At 38.8% G+C, this 26,667-nt stretch overlaps 1 protein-coding gene across 2 annotated transcripts in view; it reads left to right on the plus strand.

The window, feature by feature from the left end:
• LOC145991142 (uncharacterized) overlaps positions 1–26,667 on the plus strand; it is a 127,975-nt gene that overhangs the window by 43,857 nt on the left and 57,451 nt on the right. Inside the window, exon 1 of one of the 2 annotated variants that reach the window (XM_083126929.1) lies at positions 19,222–19,361. The exons of the other annotated variant lie outside the window; for it this stretch is intronic. Within the exon in view, the coding sequence (XP_082983055.1) occupies positions 19,287–19,361 (75 nt within the window). The 5' untranslated portion in view covers positions 19,222–19,286. Of the gene's footprint in view, positions 1–19,221; positions 19,362–26,667 lie in introns of those variants that run through there. 2 annotated transcript variants of the gene reach the window in all.

Below are 26,667 nucleotides of genomic sequence, written 5' to 3' on the forward strand. Positions count from 1 at the left end.
TGAATTCTTACTTCTTCGCTGAGACACGAAATTTACATGAAACTATAGACCAAGTAATATCAAGTGTGTGAGGTTTGTATATAAGTAATGTTTAAATTATATCTACTATATAGTTACTTTCTATTAAGCCCGTTATCGATTTTAGTACCGTCACGGAAAACCCGGGAAATATTTTTGAATTCTTACTTCTTTCCTCTCATCTGGATTTCCAACCTGTGGTCAGGCTACACAGAAGCGGGGCGGCCGGTGTTGAACTACAGTTGCAGGAGTGGCACGCTCTTCAGGAATTGTTTCCAGTAATCGACAATTACATCGCTATTCCAGGTGAGCAGCCTCGTGTTTCCTACCCACTAAGTGAGCAACATGAATTGCTGATAACCACGCTGTACAATCGTCGTCAGATCATTATAAGGAAAAAAACAGCTTACGGTTCCCTGGAGATAGAGTTCATCGCAGAAAGTTCGTGGCGGAACTTTATGAAGATATTTGTGTGCATCGAGCATGCGAAAGTTATGTGTGAAACAGTGTCGCCGTATCTGAAATCATATTTTGGAAACTGTGTGGAATCTTGCATTCTCGACCTTCGCGAACAATGTTTCGGTTGCACAGATATTTCCCCTGTCCATGCATGTAATAAGGAGAAGTTTGTGCTTTCCCATCTACACGGATGTACAAAACCTGAGCCTTTGTCTATACAAAACATCGACGGAAAAAGACTTTCCAAAGAAGTGTTTCTTTTTTGCGAGAACATGCTTGTGGAAAAAATAGTGAAACATTTTAATTCAGTGGTTGCAGCAGAAAATGGATATGATAGTGACACAATTCCTTATGTGGGTGAGTGAACAAACTTGAAGAATAAAAACTTGTTAAATAACATGCTGATAAACTGGTGACACAATATAAACATTTTACGTATGTATGTGTGTGTGTGCGGCTCTTTTGAATTTTGTAAATATTGGTAATAAACAGGGATAAAATATATGTCTTGGCTTTTTTTTCATTTATCACCCCTTTAAAAATCCTCATGGTTTATATTTTTACTGGTAACAATCGTTAATAACAACATTAATAATTAACTATATAATGAAAAAATGTGTATTGTGGACTTGTCGAAGATAAAGCATAAGAGCTTTTCTTCACACTGGTAAAAATCGGTGTTAATAACAACATTAATAATTAACTATATAATGAAAAAGTGTGTATTGTGGACTTGTCGGAGATAAAGCATGAGAGCTTTTCTTCACACTGGTAAGAATCTGTGTTAATAACAACATTAATAATTATCTATACAATAAAAAAATGTGTATTGTGGATTTGTCGGAGATAAAGCATGAGAGCTTTTCTGCACAGCGCTGGACACGCAAAGGCAAGTATCTTTATTTTCATTCTATTTCTGACAGTGATTCGCTATTTTTTCTTGTCACTATAAAAAAACTAATTCAATTTTTCTTTTATCACATCTGTCGCCATTTTGTTTGTTTTTGTTTAATTCCTCTTTATGCATTGAGGTTAATCGAAACATAACTTTAGACTTTTACATGGAATTGAAACATAGAATGTTGCCTCCCTTGATTGAATCGAACCTATGACTCCTCTTTGATCACAAAACAATAGTGACGGCCATCTTGCTTATTTTACCTACTCTTTATGCATTTAAGCTAATCGTTACTGGGGGCCCCACACGGCAAAACAACAGATTCTAATTTATTCACACTTCTTTTTTTTTATTTTAAAAACAACATCATTATCAGCCAATTTGACATTGTGAATCGAACCCGGGACCTTTTCATTACAGCATAAACGTCCTATTTCCAATTAGTTCATTTTCTCTTTGTGCACAAAAAAGATAATCGGAACTTTTAAACAAATACAATTGAATATCCAATTTTCACCAACATTGGGAATCGAACCCTCAACCATTTGGTTAAAACTTCTCGCGGAATAAAAAACACACCCCGCCCCGCGCCGCCCCGCCCCGCGCCACGGTCGCCGCCGCCGCCGCCGCCGCCGCTAAACACAAAACGCGGCCGCCATTTTGATTTTATTCAAATACTATTTATGCACAGATGGACTAATCGGGGCCTATAATGGCGGGACAACACAATTGGCCTCATTTAACTACCTAGAAAATTGAACCCGCGACCTCTTCATTACCAGGCGACAACAATAACCACTACTCCAAGGCCGCCATATTGATTTTATTCAAACAGTATTTATGCACAGATGGACTAATCGGGGACCTATAATGGCGGGACTAAACAATTGGCCTAATTTAACTACCTAGAGAATCGAACCCGCGACCTCTTCATTGCCAGGTGACAACATTAACCACTAACCCTACTCGATTTTCGAACTCAACCATTTTGTTGGCTTTATTTACACACAGGCTAATCGAGACCATTCAATATTGACATCGTCGCCTTGTAATCAAGGGGTCCCAGGTTCGATACTCGGTGGAGGCACATAGTGGTCTGAATCACCACTTTTCAACTGTAGGTCCAATCCTGATTAGTCTTGCCGTGCATAAAGTGGACTTAAAAAAACTAACTCAATCTATCAATCAATCAATATTGACTCTACCAGGAATCGATCCCCCAACGACGCCTCTTGTTTTACAGAGCAATAACCTTAGCCGCTAAACTTTCGGGGGTACAGCACCTTCGGCGCCATCTTTAAATCATTTCTTCATGTCTTTCCATCATACGCAATGGTTGCGCGGGCATTTCCTCCACACACACACACACAAAAAAAAACATATGCATGTGTTAGGTTGGCATACATCAAGAAACAACGTGACAAATCCATTGACCGCCTCCTCCCACCGCTTCCGATGTCTTCAAGGTGATTAGACACGTTCTGCTGACTCAACAATAAAACCGCTCGTGGCCCGCTACGACCGGATGTAACATAACACCAGCCGCATCAAATTTTTGCTGACGCGTAGGAATGAAGTGCTGTCATTCTACTACTATGAAGGAGATATAATTTAAACATTACTTATATACAAACCTCAGACACTTGAAATTACTTGGTCTATAGTTTGTTGTAAACTTCGTGTCTCAGCGAAGAAGTAAGAATTCAAAAATATTTCCCGGGTTTTCCGTGACGGTACAAAAATCGATAAGGGGCTTAACAGAAAGTAACAATATAGGAGATATAATTTAAACATTACTTATATACAAACCTCACACACTTGAAATTGCTTGGTCTATAGTTTCCTTTAAACTTCCTGTCTCAGCGAAGAAGTAAGAATTCAAAAATATTTCCCGGGTTTTCCGTGACAGTACAAAAATCGATAACGGGCTTAATAGAAAGTAACAATATAGGAGATATAATTTAAACATTACTTATATACAAACCTCACACACTTGAAATTACTTGGTCTATAGTTTGTTGTAAACTTCGTGTCTCAGCGAAGAAGTAAGAATTCAAAAATATTTCCCGGGTATTCCGTGACGGTACAAAAATCGATAACGGGCTTAACAGAAAGTTACAATATAGGAGATATAATTTAAACATTACTTATATACAAACCTCACACACTTGAAATTACTTTGTCTATAGTTTCTTTTAAACTTTCTGTCTCAGCGAAGAAGTCAGAATTCAAAAATATTTTGGTCTATAGTTTCTTTTAAACTTCGTGTCTCAGCGAAGAAGTAAGAATTCAAAAATATTTCCCGGGTTTTTAGTGACGGTACAAAAATCAGGAAGGTGCCTAATAGAAATTAGGGCATTTTTTAAAACGTTAAACAGATATAAACCTCAGATATTCGTTAATATTTGGTCCATATTTTTTTGTAAAGTGCGTGTCTTTGAGAGGAATGTGAAATTTATAAAATGTTTCCCGTGTTTTTCGTGACTTTGCGAAGACTTGAAAAGGGACTTGATATAAAGTACATGTCTATAAAATTGTATTGATGAATTGGGGAGCTCTAAACTCACCATTGTAATAATATTTTGTCTATTTATTCATATGAATTAGTACATTGATATGAAAAATCCAAAAATTGAAAATTATTTTCGGGTTTTCCGTAACGGTACAAAAATAATGGAGGTGCTTATTGGAAAGTAGTCATTCTAGACATTTTATTCAAACATTACGCAGACAAAAACCTCACGTATTCGATAAAATTTTGTCCAATATTTTTCCGTGAATTGCTGCCTCTAAGAAATAAATACAAATTTCAAAATTTTGAGGTTTTTTTAAGAACGGTATAAAAATCGGATATCCACTTATTGCAAGGTAGTGTTAATAAAGTTTAATTTAAAAGAAATTAGTACAAAAATAGCATAATATTCTTCGAAGCAACTCGAGACGGTACAAAAATATATGGTTGCAATGTAAAAGTTTTCCCGCCTTTTTTCTGGCTGTTTCTGATGGGTACAAATTTTTTAAATAGTGGTACAAAATGGTACATAAATAGTACAATATTTTGATGTGGAAAACATTGCCGAAATCGATGATGAGGTTGAGACGTTACCCTGTAACCCCAAATTTCATTATTTTTTTTCGACGGTAAATTGAGTGGTACAAAAATTATTTTTAGCATTTTTGAGTAGTATAAAAATAGTACAAAATTTGGCAAATGAGGTTTTGATGGTACAAAAATATGGGGTTACAAAGTAACGGAGCCCCAGAGGAGGGCAAGACAGGCGGACGCCCCCTCCCTCCTCCTACCGGGTCGTTCAGTCCACTCCGTATCGTCCAAACAATAAAAACTAAATAAAAGTTATTCTTTTAGCAAAAATATGCTTTTCTGTATAGTAATTTTATGTAAGAGTGTATCGTTCTTTCCTCATGAACTTCAGAAAAATTGTGTTTTCCTGCAGTATTTTTCATTTTGTTCAACAATATAATTTTCCTAGAAAATATAATAGCTACAGAAGTGAGCAATTTGTGAAGAAAAAGTTTGATATGAGCCATATTTTATGTGACATCACCACTTATATATAAGAACGTGTTACTGATGTACGTACCCTTATGTGAAAGAAAACTCGATATTTTCCTTACATCATTGTGTATAAATTGTACATTTTCATGTTATATCTGGTATATTGTAGATTGTGTTATGCATTTATATTCTGTATTTGTGAATGTTCATTTTTGTATTGAGTAATAACTTATAATTGTTGGAATGAAACTTGTGCAGATGCCATTCTTGTTTAATGCATGTTTTGTACCTAAAATTGATTAACCTATATCTTGAAGAAAGTATAAAGACACTGATTTCGCCCGAGAAATAACTATTCCCCGCAAATTGTCGATCAGGACAGCAGAAAAAATACGTTCCAAAGAGCTGAACCCAAAGATTGGCTTGATTATGGTAACATGATTCTTCATGTGGTAGTTTGGGGTGAAAGCTAGGTCTACGCGATTTAGACATGCCGATAGCTACGCCTATAGATGTTACATGCTACAGGCAAGTCATTTATTTAGTTGTAAAGTCTGCTTGAAAGGCATATAAGAGGAAAGTCCCATCGATTGCCGTTAAAAATTCAGAAGCTTCGTGTGGAGCTCGGTTTATATCAAACTACATATGAGGGTGTTTTTTGCAGGTGCCCATACAAAGGAAGGGAACTTGTTTAAGAAAGGGAGAAATATGAGCTGAGATTACGAGGTCCTACGAATTCGTAGGAGCGTTAACGGCTCTGGAACAAATAGTAAGTGGCAAACAGACACTGAAAGGTCGAAATCTTTAAAATTAATTTAGTGTATATATGTTATCTGCCTCACTACCGTATTATATATTAACAAATCCTTTCTGCTATCTATGACAGTAATACGTTTTTATTTCTCTGTGCTGTTAAGTATTGCCAGCGCCTAACACTACCCCTGTATTTGAGAGGAGTCTGTGTTCTTCTGTAAGTCTCATTATTCACCTCAGAACATTGTTCAGTTATTGTTACACTCATGGGCGTATATATATTAGTTCACGTAAGGGGGAGGTTCAACTTTTGCTATGATTAGGGTTACTATATTTCATAAGTGAAAATGTGGGACACAGCTGAAGCTTGTTGGGGAGCGGGGGGTGCTGGACCCGACAAAGTTGTGTGTATGTACATATATGCATTATCATATTCGTTACACTTCTTAAAAAGGAACAGAAATCTATTTCGAAGTACATCATGACATAGGCGTGCGCAGACCCTCTGATTAGGGAGAACAAAAGTATTGATGAAAGTTCTGTCTGGAAAGAAAAACCTCATTTTATCTCACTCTTTTAGTGTTATTGCATTCAGGATGTATGTATGTATGTGTATATATATATATATATATATATATATATATATATATATATATATATATATTATGCAGATTATTTAAATACATTACATAATCAATTCATCCTCCCCATAACAAATCTACAGCAAAAATTATATAAATTGTCTCTGAAATGTGCACGCACCTTCACCTTCGAACAATTGATTGATTGATTTGTTTTATTTTATTTCGCTTTGTGTGCCCCTTTTGGCTAATTTACGAATATGGGAATGAGTGATGATAGGGTAAAATTGATGAATGGACACTCACAACATCCATGCCCAGGCCAGGATTCGAGCCCGGAACCGCTGGCGTAGTAGCGCGATGTGCTAACCACTCCTCCATGGGGGCCGGCCTCTGAACAATTGTTCCTGAATTTAAGACAAAACTGTTTAGCAGAAACAGTCTGAAGTTCTTAGTTGTTATTATTTCTCTCTATCTCTCTCTCTCTCTCTCTCTCTCTCTCTCTCTCTCTCTGTCTCTCTCTCTCCTTCTAGTAATTTACAATGCTTTACAGAAAAGAAGCAAAATGCGGGCGAAGCGAGCAAGAAAAACTTCTGATCCAAAGTTTTGCAAACTGAAAGCAATATTGATTTAATAGGGCACAAAAAAATTCATGGGGCGCCATGGCATTCTCTTTACATTTTTTTCATTTAGATTGTTTGGCGCCGAAGGTCAACTCCCGGTCAAATTTTAAATTGAGTGTGCAATTACCCCTCTGTGCACCACTGTAGGTTCTCTTGGCCGTCTAGAAGAAATAATGCAAAAAGACGTAAAAACTAATACCATCTTGAGTGTTCTTTTGCCCTGCTACTCTTAGATTCAGCTAGCTTTGCTTTCTTTTACTTAAATGTTTGCCCCCCAGAATTGTTTTCCGTCAAATGCACCCCCTTTCCCTTTAGTTGCTTTGAACTTTCATCAGCTTGAAAATATAATATTGTTTAATAACGGCAATAAGATTCGTCTACACTAAATTTTTAGGTGAAAGTATAATAGAGGGGAATGGACATCTGGAAGGGGAACATAGATGGTCACACTTTCCCTTAGAAAACGAATGTCAATCTAAAAGTATATATTTCAGGCATATAATTTGATTTCAGTTACAGTAATTTAATGGGGATGCAGGAATATGATAATTTCAAATTCAAGTGGTGTTTTTTGAGGGAGCAACACTACTATCGGGGTAATATGTCCCATGGAAAAATACCTTGCTTGTCCCTCCGTGGAAAAAATCTGCGGATGTCCATGATTAGGGGGTATTTTTCTTCAATATCTCGTTTAGAATAATGACATATTCACAGTACCCTTTTGAGGTGCCCAACATAATATTGCACTGCATGAAAACAATTTAGTTCGAACAAGTGAAGATGATTCAAACTCCCCACATATTACACAGTGAAGATACTGAAGAGCTTGCTGAAATATTTATCTTCTACTAGTAAATTGTAAGGTCCGTAGTTTCTATAATTAATGAATACAATTCCATAAGCCACGCTACTTAGTATTGATGCTTTTCTGTTCATCTTGTGTCAAGCAACTTGAGAATGTTACGGTGTTTCCCTGGTTTTCTTGCACTGCATTTTCAAAGATCAAATTCCTTTAAGAAAACTCGAAGGAAAAAAATATAACTGATTTGACAGTCCCAGTGTAGTTTCTAAACTAGTATCAGGAAATTGCACACATTTGGTCTGCAGTCCCATCTAGTGTGTGAAATTACGTAATATTCTTCCCATCCGTATCCCGTCCTATACGTCTCGAATTTAGGGGAATAAAATAAGTTTGAAGAAATTTTTATGAACAAGCGGATAGAAAAGGTAATCTGGTAATTTTATTGAACCATAGGGGGGGGGGGTTGGACCCGTTGAGCCCCCCCTTAAATACGCCTACGGTTACAACCATTTTCTTTTAAAAAGTGTTAAATTCATTGTCTGCTCCTCAGCCAACAAATAAGCAAACATTTGTTTGAGTTGAAATTTAGTAAAATGAAGTAATGAAGATAGACTTATTGCTTCAAAAGTAATTATATCTGCTTGTTTTTAGTATTCTTAAATAATTCTCAATATAACATGTATGTAAATATCTATATGAAATAGACATTTTGCACATTATGCAATAAGTACCAAACAATGTGACTTTAACATGGAGATTCTTGGAATGACTATTCAACTTCTTCAGCTTATACCTCGTATATACCTTGCATATCCCTATGACGGAACTTTAAATGATAAAAGAAATGCATTTTCAGTCAGATTTTATATCTACTTTTCGATGCGATTTTTGTGGGGATCGCAGGGCTGGCCTTAAGCAAGCAGTAATTAATTATATCTGGTGCCTCTCTCAACCTATACAAAATGTGCCTCTTCTGATTTTTTAAATTTAAATAACATTCTTTCCACAGGAAAAAAATGTTGATTAAAATACTTCCCAATAAGGTCACTTCGCCAACAAGGATGTTGGAATATAAAGATAGAACTGACTACTGAATAGTCATAGATTGATTTGGGAAAGGTTAGAAAATGAAGAAGAAGAAAAACGAAAAATTTGATATGTGACACAATATAATTAGCAATTTGACATGACTTAGTCTAAAAGTTATGATTAAATTTGTATGAGGTGTCGTGGCCTTAAGATGTTATTATCCCGAGCCTCCATATAAGAGGTCTGATAATCGGGCTTTGAATCGCGAATTTAATTTACTTACGTACTTACTTTGAATCATGATTAAGATTTCTCATCTCCCAGAATACCGATATTATTCTATCCTATAACCCATGACATATCGTCGTAGGTTGATTTGTTCTTGGTGCTTTTACTTAAAAATCGGTAAATACTGTGTCTTCATGGGAACGAAAATAATACTAACCGTGTTTTGCATTGTGTGTTGCCTCATATGTTTCCTTATATTCATAATGTTGTCTTGTTGCACGTACAAATCATTTTTTTATCAGTTGTGAATTCGATTACAAATATGCTGGCAACTTATCAGAAGAAATTAAGTGGAAAGAATGTTGTATAAAGAACTAGTTTCGCATGGAAGCAATCATGCTGTAGTACAAATAATAAGTTTTTTGTTTAGACGTGTAAAATTAATGCGACAAAAACGTTGTACAAAAACGTTTTTGGAGGCAAAGTGCAGTTCGAGTGATGTCGTGCTTGTAACTTGGTTGGATGCATGTCATGCATCTTTTTATTTCATGATGCATTTAATAGTACTGCATGTTCTTGAACTAATAAAAGCATAAAAATATTAACTTTATCTGTTTTTGAAAGCTTTAAATAGCATTGAAAACTGTATTAAAAGCCTGAAAGGTAAAAATCCGGGTATGAAATCCGGAATAAGAAGGAGAAAGGTGGTCGCGCATGCAAAATAAAATATTAATAAAACCTGCATGGAGACAAGACAATATTCGTGAAAGTTGAATCTTGTTTGTTCATATTTCACCACATGGTGATCTTTTTAATCGTGTGAACAAAAAGCAAACTAATCGAAAAAAAACATAATAGTTCTCAAACGGACAAAGTAACTAGCAATCTTGTTGTAAACATTAGATTTAACCAATCCTATGATGTTTAAAGCATATATGGGTAAGTGATATTTTACGGGCTTCCAAGACCGAGAAACGCGCAACCGTTTTATATTTCTCGATTGTGACGACACGCAACTACGTATGATTGTGGCCAGGCACGCCAATTGAGTCGTTCGAATAACAATGGGTTCGAAATATGACAGGTTTAGATTTATATCGACCGCCGGACGGAAAGGGCGTAGAAATTAAATTGTTGTGATCACAAATATTTGAAAACTGATAATGCATATGTTCCCTTTCCCATGCCTTCAATGGCAAAATATAAAAGGAAGAAGAAATGAAAGAGAAGTAATATCATTTAAAATCTTTGTACTTCCTGTTGTGAAAAGAATTCCGTTTCCGTTTTCGAATAGCATTAAAAATTACGTAAAATGTTACTAGTCAGGAGAATGGAAGAAAATATATTATTTGTGCCTGTCCATGATGCGAAACTAACCAGCAAAAAAAATAACCTTGGCTTGACTACGTAATAGTGATCGATTCTTCCTGTTCCCACAACCGCACGTGCACATCCGAATAAATCTGTAATGCAATTAATATTTATTATACTTATACATTGAACGCCATCTCCTTCAAAACATGATATCTTCCCACGTCAATTCACCTTCCATTTGCTTCAGGGCTCCGCCAACGTTTCTGCCTACATTCGTTCTCTCGCGTTTACTGAGACTAACACTATTGCTGTTTTCGGCAAACGAGGGCTGCCTTCCAAGGCCGCAGAAAAATCGTGTTCAAATCAACGTATGATGTCGCCTAGAGCATTTCTCTCGCGGAATTACCCTACCGTTAATGTCCCAATATACGGCATACAGCTCTTTCCATAATTCACCAGCGTGTAGCGTGCCCTACGCTCGGCAGCCATATTGCAACTTTAACTTTGTAGAATTGATATTCACTGAATACACGATCTATAACTCAGTGTTACTTCTATAACAGATAAAATGTAAAAGATGAAATCACATTCTACATTTTCAATATAATTAGTAATAGGTGGAATAATGATGTTTGGTTGACGTCTGCCTTTGCTTCCTCACTGTACGTCTAAAACCTAGAACAAGCAAGGTGAATGACGTTCGAACTAACACCTGGAGGAAGAAATGGCAACTATAGGCAGAATCTAGATTCAGAGAACTTCCAACAACGCAGGAAAGCAACGGGAAAAAATTGTAATGGGACATTTTCCTATTCAGCCACAGCCAAAAAATCTGTGTGCGACTACCCGCCGGCATGCGCTGGTGGCCCTCTTCCGTCACGTAGTATTGCAAACCCGGTTCCATTCGAGAGTATGTGATCAGTTGAGAGCAACCCACACATCAGTGGAAATTGGCGATTTTTTTTTTTCTGTAAAGAAAAGTGTGTGTTCCCAATCTTATCCTGTTCCGAACATGGCAGGGCCATAGAACCAGGGTGCGCTTCGTGTCTTGCTTAAACGCGAAAGAGAATGACATTGCCGAAAGAGGAAAAATAAGACAACTCGAATGCAACTGATAGCGAAACCAACGTTGTAAACAACATATTGCATTGCAACAATGAGCTGCCTTGCTTAGTGTAATGAAATAAAGAATGTATTTTCTCACCAGTTTCGGGTCAACATGTTCCTCGTTCTGCCAGAAAATAATTGTTTTATGTAACTTAGCACAAAAAACAGAAGCTATTAGAAATTATTTTTCAATCTGGTCTTTGAGAGCAGGATGACAGGTTGTCAATATCATAATAGCATAGCGTTTTGATATATGCCCATTCGTAGCTTGTAGTGATTCGTCACTTCATTTAGGATTATTGTTTAGTATCCAGTAGCCTAGTTGCCAGTAGTGCCTACACGCTTCATTCATTTGATTGTATTTAATACATGTCCCAATACATGTATTTGCGAAACACATATTACAAATATGTTTCTCAAACAACAGTGATTCCCACATCAAAAACTATGATTACTCCTACGCCTATATCAACAAATTCAAATATATGAGCCGGACCCTGTGGCCAAGTGGTTAGCACATCGCGCTGCGACGCCAAGGGTCCCTGGGTTGATTCCCGCTCGGGCTTGGTTGTTTGTGAATGTCCATTCATCAATTTCATCACTCATCCCCATCTTCGCAAATTAGCCAAGAGGCACAAAATGCGAAGTAAAATAAACTAAATCAATTAATCAATCAATCAAATATATGAAAACGATACACTAGTGAACTTTGATGTACATCGCCCCTTCTCAAGCGACCCTGCAAGCAAAGCACTAACAGTGGCGAAAGGTTTGCTTCTGAATAATTAACTACAGAACCGAACAATCCACACGGTTGAAGCCATCCTGTTCCTCTGTTTCAAGATGTCAGACTTTCAGATAGATACTGGCTTCTACCAACAAGACTATGGGTTCACCATTGTCTTCTATACTTAGCAATATATCCATAGAACTCTTCGAACAAATGGTCCACACCAAAAACACAAGAAGGCTTAAGACATGGGTTATACATGTACATGATAAATTAATAATAGGACCTCTTGGAGACCTCCATCAGTAGATTTTCTCCATGTTATGAAAAATATTTATCCATCATTTAGATACACTATGAAAATGAAACAAAACAGGCGCCTGTCATTCCTAGATGTCCTAGTGGATAGATATGTGCACCGAAAGCCAACACACTGGAGGAGAATATATACCATTCTAATCAAATCACCCTAAGAGTAAAGAAACTGGTCACAAAATACATTTTTTATTTCATTACACCAAGCAATTGCATTGTTACAATGCAATATGTTGTGTACAATGTTGGTTTCGCTATCAGTTGCCTTCGAGTTGTCTTCTTTTTCCTCTTTCGGCAATGTCATTCCCTTTCGCGTTTAAGCAAGACACGAAGCGCTCCCTGGTTCTATGGCCCTGCCATGTTCGGAACAGGATGAAATTGGAAACACACAGTTTGCTTTATCTTTAAAAAAGTAAATAAACACCATAATCCCTGCCTAAACTCAACAGCCAGAAGAATCTGTTCAATCGCTATGGACTAGTTGAGCACCACGTCGAATTTGTAGTAGAACGTCAGGTCAGTAGCAGGTTCAATCCCAACCGCCAGCAAAAAGTAATTTTCACCTGAAGACGAGAAAAAGAGGTGTTCACCGGAAGGAAATTGCTGGAATAGAAGTAGTAGAAGCATCAGGCAGTAAAAATGTCCAATTAACAGTGCATGCTAGTGAAGACGCATTATCGCTTACATTTCATAGAATGTGACCATTTGTTATGAAAGGGAAATATTTATCACTTGTTGAAACTACAGTATATGATTTTATATCATAATTACAACATACTACTCATATCAGTGTATTTTCCAAAGAAAAATACACTCTTGCGATCATCCTGGGCCATGGTTCACACTGAACTTTGAGACGTTAATCGTTTTTTATGTGTACCGATCTCGAAGTATATAACCGGAATATATATGTTGTTGAAAATGTTAACTATAACGATATATACGAGGGTTGCTCCGAAAGTAATGCCTCCATTTTTTCTCGGACACACCATAGCAGATTCAAAAGATTACAATACACCATTGAATAAAGTACAGTTCAGATGCAAGACACTATTTGTCTAATGTAATCACCACTTTTCTCTACACATATTTGCCAGCGATGAACAAGAGCCTGTATGCCACGCTCGTAAAAATCACCACCAACCGATTTAGTCCACTCTTTTAGAGCTTTGATGACGGCATCACCAGTTGGAAAATGTTGCCCACGAAATGCATCTTTCATTGTGATATTTTGCATCTACTGTGGTTTGTCCGAAAGAAAATTGGAGGCATTACTCTCGGAGCAACGTACTAGGGCCTTCCCGATGGCGCAGCGGTAGCGTCGTCGCCTTGTAATAAAGGGGTCCCGGGTTCGATACCCGGTGGAGGCACATAGTGATTTGGATCCCACTTTAAACTGTAGGTCCAGTCCCGATGAGCCTTACTGTGCATAAAGTGGACTTAATACACGAACTCAATCAATCAATCAATATAACGATATATATATATATATTTCCACACTTCGGTCACCATTAAAATATTCACAAATCTGTCCAGATTACTTTCTATGGAAAAGAACTCAGAGAGGTGTTAATTGACAATCGATGTACAGCTTGGCAATATGATCATTATAATATATTGCGTGATTTACGGGTAGCAAATTAGGAAAGGTCGGAAAGTATTCAACTCTGTTGGTCAGGATAACTACACTAGCTCGATACGTTTTGAAGATATTGTGAAAATTAGGCATATCGATTCTTACGCTCATACGAACATACCTACGGACCGATCAAGGCAATTTGTAATCGGGGCCTCCCCGATGGCGTAGTGGTAACGTCGTCGCCTCTGGCCAACACACAATTTGCCTTTGGAAAGAAAATAGCCATTTCTTACTAATTTTGAGGTGAAAACACGAAAATGACAATTATAATTGTCGACTGGCTCTTGTTTAGGAGGTAGGCGTACTTTATTTGGTGTTTGTACTCTGTTCCTATCGTAAACACAGGCAACACTGTTGTGTTTTGTGAAGGTAGAAATGCAGATAAGAACAACAATAAGTATTTCCTTACTTTCAATTGTTCATTGTTGTTCCCAATCTTAAATAATAAAAGCATCACATTTCACAATCGGCAGGAGATATTGCACAACTTTCAACTGTAAGAAGCAATATCTTCTGCTGCTGTCGGTGAATTAGTTCTTAGCGGAATTTATTTATGTGAGGGTGTTATTTCTTGTGCTGCACTTTGAACTACTACTGTGTGTGTTAAAGAGACTTATTTACTTGTGATCCGTGTAGTTAGCAGATACACTAGTGATGCCACGTAACTGTGTTAATAGTCCAAATCTCTTTTGTTACGTTTTCAACACGGCGAAGGCCTATCACCCCGATAGTGAAGAAAGCATGGGTCCGTGGTCATTTAACCCACCCTTGATTTTGCAAAGGATTTTTTTTATGAAGCTTATGCGTTGCTAAGTGTGAAGAAAGAAATTCTGGAGCGCGGAAAGAAGTATTTAGTACTGTACAGCCGTTTATAGTTGAGATATAGCCGTTTGAAGTTGCTAGGTGGAAGTCTGCTTGCGGCCATGTTAGTTACGTAGCACCCGTACCGTTCGATGTATGTGAAAGTCGGTTTTTCAGGGCTGCACCCCAACAAATGTCATGAAAATTGCTGTCAAAATTTCCCGCCAATTCCGGGCTCAGCCCCTGGGCTAATTAACCTACTGCCTGCAACCGCTATCGCGGACCTACATGACTCTATAGAGTTCCTTTGGAAGGCATGTTGGAAACTGTCCGGAGCAACCTGCCCAAACACTATTTTCCGCATTGAAACATTATAAAGGTACCAAGAAATTAGACCTCATAAGGTAACTTACCTCTTTATCCTTAGGCCAGGCACTTGCGGATTGAAGTTAAAGTTGAGTAAGTCGTATGTTCAAAGTCTTTGTTGTCCATTTCCACAGAATACTACCGTCCCCGTACGTCGCAAATTATCCCATCCGACAAGTCATTCAGAAAATACAACCCTCCCCTTTACGACCTGCAGTTGCCAAAGAAATTTGCACGATGTTCCAGAAGATAACGTATTTACACATGCTGACGACACCGTTCAACAATATGTTGAATGATATTCCTCATCGCATCTCGCAATAACATATCGAAAATTATCCCATTCCACAAGTCAATCATAAGAAGAAAAGGAGAATGTGTAGACGTACGCCTGTGACATGAATCCATGATGGAAGCCCTGGAAAAACGTACGAACGTTACGTAGGCAAGTAATTTAAAAATTTAAAAAATATAAGTTTCGTAGTACGTAGAACTCCAAAAAATACTTTCCACGCTCCAGAATTTCTTTCTTCACACTTAGCAACACATAATCTTCATGAAAAAAACCCTTGCGAAATCGAGGTTTGATGACCACGGAGCCGAAAGGGTACCAACTTTATTTTGGGTGCAAGATTGGAGACCAGGACAAGACCTGGGTTTCCCACGTTTGGTGCAGTACGTCTGCTAGAAATCTTCCTAAGTCGATAAAATGAGGTAAAGTTTATATGCCATTTGCTGTTCCAATGGTGCGGAGAGAGCCAAGTAACCATATAAATTATTGTTATTTTTGCATGGTTCCACGTTTTTCTGGAGGAATAACAAAGATAAAGAAAAGGACAATTCAGTACCCTAGTAGAGTAGAAGCGGCGAATGTGGAATGGTCGGCAAAAGTGGAATACCATGATATTTACAACTACATACGTCTACCATCTATCAGTATAGTTTAGAACCATCAGACGGCATGTACAGATGGCAGCATTGAAGCAACCCCCGCCATGCACTGTGATTGTTTGCTGACAGAGCACATAAAGCTGTTTTGGAGGGGAGCGGACTTTTTTCGTTACCGTCGTTTTGTACACAGAAAGCAAACACAAGGTAAGATTTCTGCAAGTGTTCTTTGTGACATTGTTCACCAATGTCGTAGCTAAATAAGCATTGTCAATTAGGTGTCCTGGAAGTTTCCGATATTATCTAATTTAAGATTAAAAAAGAAAAGTAGTTAGCGGGTAATGTTGAATAGGTGAGGGTGGTTAATGTGGAATACTATTCCACATTACCCTCTCTTTTTCAGGCCTTGATACAATTTGTTAAAATCACATTTTTATAGTTTTATGACTTCCTGCATGCAGTTATAAGGTACAGCTAAATGGCAGAGAATGTTTATCATGTTGTGGGGGTTCAAGACACCCTCCAAATTTCTGCAACTTGTTAATGAGAACATTTTTGGCAAATATTCCCTCGACATTGATCTTATTATGCGGCAGCCATTCCTTCTTCAGCCCTTATTACTGTTATTATTACGAAATTAGATTTTCCTAAACCCTTGCAGAAAGAAAATGAAATTGTGCCAATGTTAAGATAGAATAATTACTGTAAATGTATTATGACAAAAAATCCTATATTTAATCTCCATATTTAATGCTCTAAATGGTCTATTTATAATTTGCAGATTCACAGTCCCTCCCAGAATGCCGAAAGGAGGAGTACAGCAGAAGAAGTGGGACCCAGAGAAAATGACGCAGGCAGTGACAGCAGTCAGGAAAAAAGAAATGGGATTTCTGCGTGCCAGCAAAACATATGATGTTCCACGGACCATATTATTTCGATTAGTTAGAGAACATTCTGACAAATCTGCAGATGACGCTGCAAGAATACGTGTAGGTCGAAAGCCAATCTTCTCTCCAGCCATGGTAAATGATCTTGTCAGTTATGTCTTAGAAATGGAATCTCGTTACTATGGACTCACAAAACGTGACATTTGTTCAGTTCCTTATCAATTAGCTGTTCGAAATAATGTGAAGCACCCATTCTCTGTGGTAAGAGAATGTGCTGGTAAAGACTGGTTTAGATTGTTTAAGCAAAGACATAAAGATGTAGTGACTCTTCGAAATCCCACTGGAACCTCATTTGCGAGAGTAAATGGCTTCAGTCGCGAAAACGTGGCTAAATTTTTCAACAACTTGGAAGATGCCTACAAGAAGTTCAATTTCCCCACTGACCGTGTGTATAACGTAGATCAGAGTGGACTTATTATGGTGCAAACCAAACAGGACAAAATCATTGCATTAAAGGGGAAAAGACAGGTGGGTACTCTGACAGCCGCTGAACAAGGATCACTAATAACTGTAGTAACATGTATGAGTGCGGGTGGTTCATTTGTCCCTCCCATGTTAATTTTTCCAAGGAAAAATAAAAATGTTCAATTGATGAAATATGCACCTCCAGGTTCCATCGCAAAGTAAAATCCCTCAGGCTGGATTCAACTCTCAATATTCACTAACTGTTTTCGTCACTTCATCAGTAAAGTGAAGCCAAGCAAAGATGACATTAAAGGCCTATCTCTTTTAACCCAGAGCAAATTTTCAATTTAAACTTTCATATTCGTGTTTCTGCAGGTTCAAATCTATAAGAATTGGCTAATTTTATGCAGAAGGTAAAAAAAGTTTGAAAATTTGTTGTCCAGTAGGCTATGAGTCCCGAGTTCGATAAACGGTGAAAGCACAATGTGGTTCGGATCCTACTTTAGTAGGGCTAGTCCAGATTAGCCTATGTAATCTATGTGCATAAAAGTGCACATAAAATAAAATAAATTGTAATCAGTTTAACTATCATTTACTGAGTTTAAGATACCACTAAATTTGATTGCTCTGCCTATAATAATTCCTCATATATATATATATATATAAAATCGATTGTTGCATGTCGCAGACAGACAGTTCTATTTCTATAAAAATGCAGCTTGCAAGGCGCAGGTGTAGGGACAAAAAATATAATGACGATAGGTTATCCGGAACAAACAATGACACGTACAGGAATTTTGCTACTGGTTAACGAAAGTTAGATTTGTTATCAATGTTTGAAGTTATGGAAATTTCTGAAAAACGTTAACACATACTCACACCATTGTTCATTAATTTTGAAGTTAGCATTGTCTGCGCACAGTCAGCAAATTCTAAGTCCATATAATGCACGCATAAACACGTAGACAACGCACGTGGACGTAGACGTTTAGTTCACGGTACTTGCAGTCCCCATAGAACCGGACCGAACAATATGGTGAGGGCGCTCTACAGTTAGCTGATTTATGTAATTTTAGCATGTCAGCATTTTGAGGTCTTCTTTCAACCATCTCTACTCTAGTTGAGACCTGGGGCTGTAATTACTAACTCTAGGGCTGTAACACCCATCCCCTCCCTTCACTCCACCCACCTTCCAAAAATCATGACCTGCCACACACCTCTATATTTAGACTAGTGCTGCTGAATTTTTATGACACTTTTGGTCATGACTAAAACCTATTTTCTTGGAACCGAAAACAAAAGTTTTATGAAATTTTACTTAAAAACACTTTTTTAATTTTATAAAATAAAAAAATAAGCAAAAATTCCGGCAGAATTAATTTCTGCCTCAAGGCTCCCCCTGATTTTCAAATTTTGAGATTGACACTATAACAGTGTCTAATCCAGACACTATATCTTGGTACAGTAGCAGATCGATTAACAAATGTTACAAATTATCTCTATGCGTGTATATTCATGTATCATTACTTCCTGTCGGTGACTTTACCTTGCTTTGGATTGCAGGAAAGCGTAGGTAAAATTTGCAACGTGCCTTCTTTGTTGACGCCAGTACTTTGGTTCCAATACTTTTGCAAAGATCATTTTCCAATAAGCTCCACGATAAGCTTTCCCATCGATCATGACAACAGTGGATGATATGCCAGCCGAGATGAACCACGAAATTGCGTCACTTCCTGGTGACAACAGAAGGTGTCACCGTGACTGATGATGGCTTGGATGGCATGCGTGATTGCCTGTCGTTAGGTGCCATACAAATATGATGCCGGTGAATTCTTACTACTCCAGACGGGACCGATTCTCCGAAACATGAGTTCAACTTTTATAGTTCTGGTAATTCTTTGTGTTCTTTGGAAGGGGTTGACGTCGCTGGATGATGGCACAGTAAGTACTTAGTGATTCTTGGAGATCCAAGCAGTTACAAGCAACTGTTACGCTTCCGAGTAAGTGTACGGACCCAGTAGTAACCTTTTTGAAATGAAATACTCTAACTGTAACCCAGTTACGTTTTTTGTTAATGTGAACAAAAATTAGTTACTTTTGCAAAGGTATGTAATTAACGCGGGAGCTGCTATCCCCCACCCCCGCCTCTAATTGACCAAGTGTACTTGGCAGCACGGGTAAATTTTCACCCCTGCCAGCTACTGTCTCATTTCCCGATTAATACGTCACCCTCCATTTGTAACAAATTGTTTACTATAGTAAACTTTTCAATGAAGCAACTATTGCTTTGTATAAGACTTCAGTCGCTATAGTGCGCGTCAAATCTCCTGCATATGGCGATAGCCAATAGCAGCGCACTGCAGCGGTGCCATGTCGAAATCTCACACGAAAAGAGACAGCGTGGTCGAGCGAAACGCCTTGTCACGGAGAGCACGGAACATTAGATAATATAACATATAATAAACATAATGGGAGAAAAGAACATACCTGATTATGGACTGCATAATTCTTTCAATATTCTCAAGGTGGAAGTTGTAGATCCTTTGTAAGATATTTTGTCCCGTAAAGAGTACGTTATCTTTTTGGTAGTAGAAAATTCGCCACGATCGTAAATTTCAAAGACTGTTCTACGAACTACGTCTTTTTTCAAAGTCATCTAAATTTGTCGTTCTTTTCGGTATATTAATGTGCTTTCTAGTCTAGGTTATTGAAACATTGGAGCAGGCCCCGATCCACATTGTTTTGCCCCCGAACATATCCGAGAAACGGTAGCTTGATTCACACCACACGCTTGAGCTGTTAGATCCTGGCATTTCTTAAAGTCAATTTTACTTCTTTGTTCGTCACTCAAACACTTTTTTTTTAAAAAAAAATGTACACCTGAAAAATCACCTGTCGTGCCTGGCTTCGTACAACACTGTATTTTTCCCTCTTCTCTCGCCATCACTACCACTTGGTTTACTCAACGACATGCTGCACACACCCACTAAACACATGAAAAAAATACGAACAATGACGGTATCCTCTTCGTCAACTTCTTCTGCCATCACTGGGAACGAACGTGCCCTGTTCCCTTAGCTAATCGGAAAGTTTCAGAATGCAACAGGAACGAAGGGAGAGCAAAAAGGATACAATGCAAATACGTTTATAATAACATTGCTTCTACAGAGGGAACGGTATAAGCTACAATCACGCTTGTTTTTCGTACATACTCGCAAATTCATTATCTTTCCATCTGTTGAACTACTGACACTTGAAATAATCTATTTATATCCGAGCGCCAGGTACACGATTTAGTAGCGAGGTGAAACAGCTTCTGAACTAGGCAACGCTGCACGTCCGTGATTCGCTGGTGCTGTTCAGTCGTTCAAGGTCATATGCAGGAGATTTGACGCGCACTCTAGCAACACATCTAAGTGTTGACGGTATGTACTCAGCTTAAGATTAGTCTAGGAATTTTATGGTTCAACCAAGAAAAAAATTGCAAAGTAATTTCTTCAAACGTTATCTTGTAGCAACTTTCCTAGTGTTGAAAAGTCTACTAGTTGGAGTACAACATGGCGGATTTTCCAATATAGCCACCACCATCTATTCCAAATTTGCAACAGCATTTTGACTTACTATATATCTTCCTAAATATAGTATGCACGTACACAATTTGTTCGTGTTGGATAAATTATTACCATAAAAATAGTATTTTATGAGATAAGAATCATCATTATATTGTAGGATGAATATTGACCGCGGAGGCTAATTTATTTCCTGTAAATTGCGATTTTTTAATCGCGCTATTATTTTCTTTGCTTATAATGTAGGCTATTACTTTTCAGCTTGATTAAAAATTGCCTAGTCTAACTTTTCCCCTTATAAAAATAAGCTTTACAATGAGATACAATCCAGCATCACCACCATACAGAAAGACGTCGCCATAGAGAGGAGGGCGGGAGGTGCAGTCTTGCATGTACAGAGCATGTAGCGGAGTGGGGGTGGTGCGGCTTTGACTATATATACATACAGTCCTAATGAGGCAAAATAGTTTATGCGTATGGGGGAGAAGGGGGCACACAGACATTAAAACAAAATGCTAATGGCACCTTTTGGAATATCCAAGGTAATCGCTCAAACTCCTTTCTTGTGGCTTCTGCCATTTGCAAGAAATGCCACCATCTTGTTACATACAGATCAAGAAATTCTCAACAATATTTTAAGTATAATTGGTAGCTGAAAGCCGAGTAATATATTATTAAGTTTAATGAAACGCATTATGACATACTTTCGATTATGCCATAAGGTTTGTCTGTAATTCACGAAAAGTTCTAAAAACGTTTGAACATTATTATACGTTTACCGTGATGTCCATTACGAAGCGAGAGTTTCGATGCTATCAATAGATTTTAACACTCAACAGATATTCACGAAGTTCGTCCAAGTAGTTTGCGGGAATCACGCTAGGTGGTGTATATGTACGGAGCGGGCAATGATGATCTCGCAAGGGAGGTTATCTAAGTGTCCCACTCCGATTTCCATGAAACTTGGCAGGTGTATAGAGGGGCCCAAAGGAAGAAATGGGTGTTTTTTTGTTTCGGCTAAAAAACTGTTTTAGGGGGCAAATGTCAAGATGAGGACAAATTGAAGTGGGAATCTGACCCCTGTGCCCCCTCCGATTTCCATGAAACTTGGCAGGTGTATAGAAGGGTCTAAATGAAGAAATACGTGTTTTTTGTTTCGGCTAACAAACGGTTTTAGGGGGCAACCCCCCTCCCCCAAATATCAAGATGAGAGATGAGGACAAATTGAAGTGGGGATCTGACCCCTGTGTCCCCCTCCGATTTCTATGAAACTTGGCAGGTGTATAGAGGGGCCCAAAGGAAGAAATACGTATTTTTTGTTTCGGCTAAAAAACTGTATTAGGGGGCAACCCCTCCCCCCTCAAATGTCAAGATGAGGACAAATTGAAGTGGGGATCTGACCCCGAAACCACGTAAATCTGGCATAGGAAGAACACGCTCATATAATTGGAACACACACAGCACAGAACTGTAGGATTGTCGGTACCAAACGCAGTGCAATTGTATAAAGAGATGCCGAATTCATAGACACCGTTGTTCCCGGATAGGGATGGACATAACAATAGACCGAGCAGAGCAGGGTAACGGAGCATCAAAATAGCCGCACACGGTAACCATAACCCTATCAAGCATGACCTAGATATCATATAGGTGATATCCATAGCCAAGGATACAAGAGGATAGTTTCACAGATGAATACACAGCATGTTTAAAACATTTATTACCACCAGAAAGTAACACGAAACAACGTTATGGTAACCGATCTGCCAACACAAAGTAAAGACAAGCACCCATGCATCACATTGAAAACCGCCCCTATTGTTGCTTCCACGGTGTCAATGTACATACTCGTCACAGTAATGGTACTCCTAAAAAAATTATTTAAACATAATGTTCGGTTACATCATGCACATCTGATTACTGCCACTGCACCACAAACATCACATATCGGATTACTGTCACCACCAAAACAGAATGCCACCGGATTCTCAAATGGAGGTGGCCTTTCGGGAAGATACTCACTCTTATACCGTGCATATTGGAAGACGTGTCGAAACCTGGGTGAGGACAACTGGTTATGTGTGAGTGATTGTAGTTTGATAATGTTATTGCGTAGGTGGAGATTAATGTCACTGTGTAGTAACAGGACAAGATCGGAAAACAGTCGCACAATTTTTTTCCAAATCCTAAATCCATACACATCTAATGGTTGGAGAGTGACAGTCAATCCTTTAGGTATTGTCAACAGAGTAATGTTTTGTGTCACGTCTTGCATAACAATATCACTATGTCCACTCCACGAACCCAATAGCAGAGCACCAAAATCACCTGTGTTTGGGAAGTACTGCTCAGCAAAGAAGTAGTGATGGGTCGTTCGTGAACGAGTCGTTCCTTTTGAACGACTCCCTCTTGGGAACTGTGAACTGCTCGCTCCTTCGGAGTGAACGAGCAGTTCCTCTGTGGTCGTTCCTCGGAGTCGTGAGCTTTGAGTGTACGTTGTCAACCGCTCCTGCAGTTCCAGCTCCGTCGATGACTCATGACTGCGAGAGAGAGCGACGGTGTTTTGTTTTGTTTCTGCTGGGTACGTGCTTTGGTTTTCTTGTGGTAGGTGGAGTAGTAGGCGGAGTTCCCTCTCTCCTAATTCTTTTCACTCAAGCTAGAGTCCAGCGCAGATAATTCTGCCGTGCAATGCGCGACAGAACTAAAGAAGCAGTGTTGCTAATGGAGCAGATAGAAAAATCGCTGCGGTGCGCCGATGCACAGCTGTTACGTACAACAATAAAATTAGAGAATTCAGGTCTATCTAACGTTGAGTTTTAAACGTCATGCATTATACCAGGACTAGGATTAATATGTACTAACAAGTGACTATGTATGTAGCTACATACATATGGACTAAAAATTCGCAAAATATGAACTAACACATAAGTAAAATTACCAAAAATGCTGCAAAGAAGACTTCTTCATACGATTCCTTATTTGAGTGATTTCAAACAAAATAAAAAAATATATATATTATTTTTCATTGCATTAATGCACTGGTGGCGTTCTAACTTTTCACTCCCAAAACCCGTATACACTGGTATGGAACTGCAACGGCAGATAATAACATGCCAACGTGTTAAACCGCTACAATTGCACCATAACACTCCTCCTGAAGCAGTATTATTATTTCCTCTCTGAGATCGGCGACAGTCGGTTGCCTTTGTTGTACATTTACAAAGGATGCCGGCTTCCACAACAATAACAAGTACATATACTGCCACTAGACGATAAGCTGCGCGGCTTTTTCTTTTGTTATGAACCAGGGCCGGCGCTAGTCATTTTGCCTCCCTGGGAGGTGGCGGCAGATGCCGCTCTATTTCGACCCCCCCGGTCATTACGCAGCAACGGAAAATTGAAAATCAATATATTCCTAACTAAAACATCAAAATATAAAATAAATAATGAGACTTCTTATGCTATTTCAATACTATTCAGCGCAAAAGAATATCTCGCTCGATCACAGTTTTCAATAGGCTTATTTTTTTCTTCTCTTCAAATTTTGCCGCTCTGGGCGATGGGACGGTTCGCCCTCCCCTTCCGCCGGCCCTGCTATGAACTTGGTCACCCATCAAAGCATGGCAATTTTAACACAGAAAACAATATGTATCGCATTAAGCAGCAAAAATGACAGCCTCCTCTATGCAATATCTACAAGAACACGTGCCGGAGCCAGAGTTGAAATGATGTTGGAGCCACATAATTTATTTATTTTGAATAATTCCAAAATTATGAAATATGAACAATTTGTTGCTGCTGTTCGCTGCTCTCTTGCCAAAATGCTTTATTGGGATGCTAACACCATGACTGGCTTCCTCCTTCATGAACTCGTGCACGTTGCTTAGAATTTCCCGAGCTTGGCTATGCAAGGTTTTTGATTTCAACTTCGACAGAACTGGAGGCATTATGGAATTTAACGTTCATCAGCAAACACACACTTTTACATAAACACACGCAATACACGCACACAACGTCAAACCGGTCAAATACTTAGTATAAAATAAAAATATGGTGCTTCCAATCCAACAAAACTCACCGCCACTTTACCTGCTTTCCCCTTCCGTGACAGAAATAGTGCTTCATTATTACAGTTGGCAACACTAGTTACTAGCTAGCCAATGAACATGCACTGCATAAAAGAAGCAACGACTACGCCGTGCTATATTGCCACATTGCCGTCCCTGCTGACCTGTGGGAACCGCGAGCTGGAGCGCTGTTCAATTGTTTTCAATGAAGTTTGCGCGAGTGTGTCCAGGAATGGAATGACAATATGGCAACAATAGCGAAGGTTTTCGAGCAGGGTAGAACACGTGATGCTAAGAGAGAGGGAGACGAAACGAAAATACGTTTCTACGCAACGGCAAATTTACGTGTGTGGCACTTCTAACTCCAGCAAGTCCTCCCCCATCCCCCCTCACTTCAGCTGCACGAAACCAACATCGAGAGGAGTTGATCGTTCCTTTGAACGGCTGCTTGAGTGAGCGAGCTCCGGTGAACTGCCTCCCGAAAAGGAACTGCCATGACAAGTGGTAGTTCCTCACGAGTCGTGATCTTTGCTTGTATGCTGCCAACCGCCAACGCTCCCAGTCGATGACTCACTCCTACGAACCTGCGCGAGAAAGAGAGAGCGAGCGAGGTCCCGTCTTTTGTTGCTGGTTGTTGATAGTGGCGGTTTTCCGCTTAGTTATGCGTGCAACTCTGTTTACAACAGCAATGCTGCAGTAGCTCAACAATGAGGGAGGGATGATGATTTAAGAGGTTCTTCTGTTACCAATTTGGTTTTCCTGATTTTTCTAAAAAATACTTTTAGTTGAAACTTTTGAATTTCTCAAAATTTCGGGAGGGAACTGCAGCCCCATGAGTCCCCCTCGACCCAATCACCCATTCAATATTACATAAATTCTGAATTCAACCTAAATTTCAGGATTACTAAACATTCTGTAGATACTCTTGTGAGGATATCAGTAAAACACATAATGTTCGTTCACTTCCAATCAATATATAATTCACTATTTGATATCGCTGTGTAGACAACAATGAAATTAATATAAACTATAAAGGATGGTTTGATTGATTGATTGATTTAGTTTATTTTACTTCGCGTTTTGTGCCTCTTGGCTAATTTGCGAAGATGGGGATGAGTGATGAAATTGATGAATGGACATTCACAAACAACCAAGCCCGACCGGGATTCGAACCCGAGACCCTTGGCGTCGCAGCGCGATATAAAGGATGGATAATATTGAGTAATCGGAACTCGACGTAGCTCATCGTCCCCCCCCCCCCTCGAGAGAATCCACTCCCAAAAAGGCCAAGCACGGCGAAGCCGGTTGCCTAGGGGTAGCAAGCGAAATCGTGGGTCTCCGCCTCCCTGCCTCTGCCTGAAATGCGAGCGAGCGAAGGGTGCATGTTGACAGGAAAAGATATCCTGTACGACTGGACAAAAAAAAAATCAGACTCTCAGACGTTTGGCAACACCGCTTTCGCCCCCCCCCCTTTTCACACTAGCACAAGTGGAGACGAAAAGTCTGGGGTTCCTCAAGTCCAAACTCTAGCCTTAGTGACTTTAGTAGCTGTTTATGTTTTCTTCCATTCTTGCGCGAAGGCGGATTCCTCCCCTCTAATTCTTTCCATCC

Source organism: Lepisma saccharinum, chromosome 1 (assembly GCF_977018435.1).
Source record: "Lepisma saccharinum chromosome 1, izLepSacc3.1, whole genome shotgun sequence".
NCBI classification, from domain to species: domain Eukaryota; kingdom Metazoa; phylum Arthropoda; class Insecta; order Zygentoma; family Lepismatidae; genus Lepisma; species Lepisma saccharinum.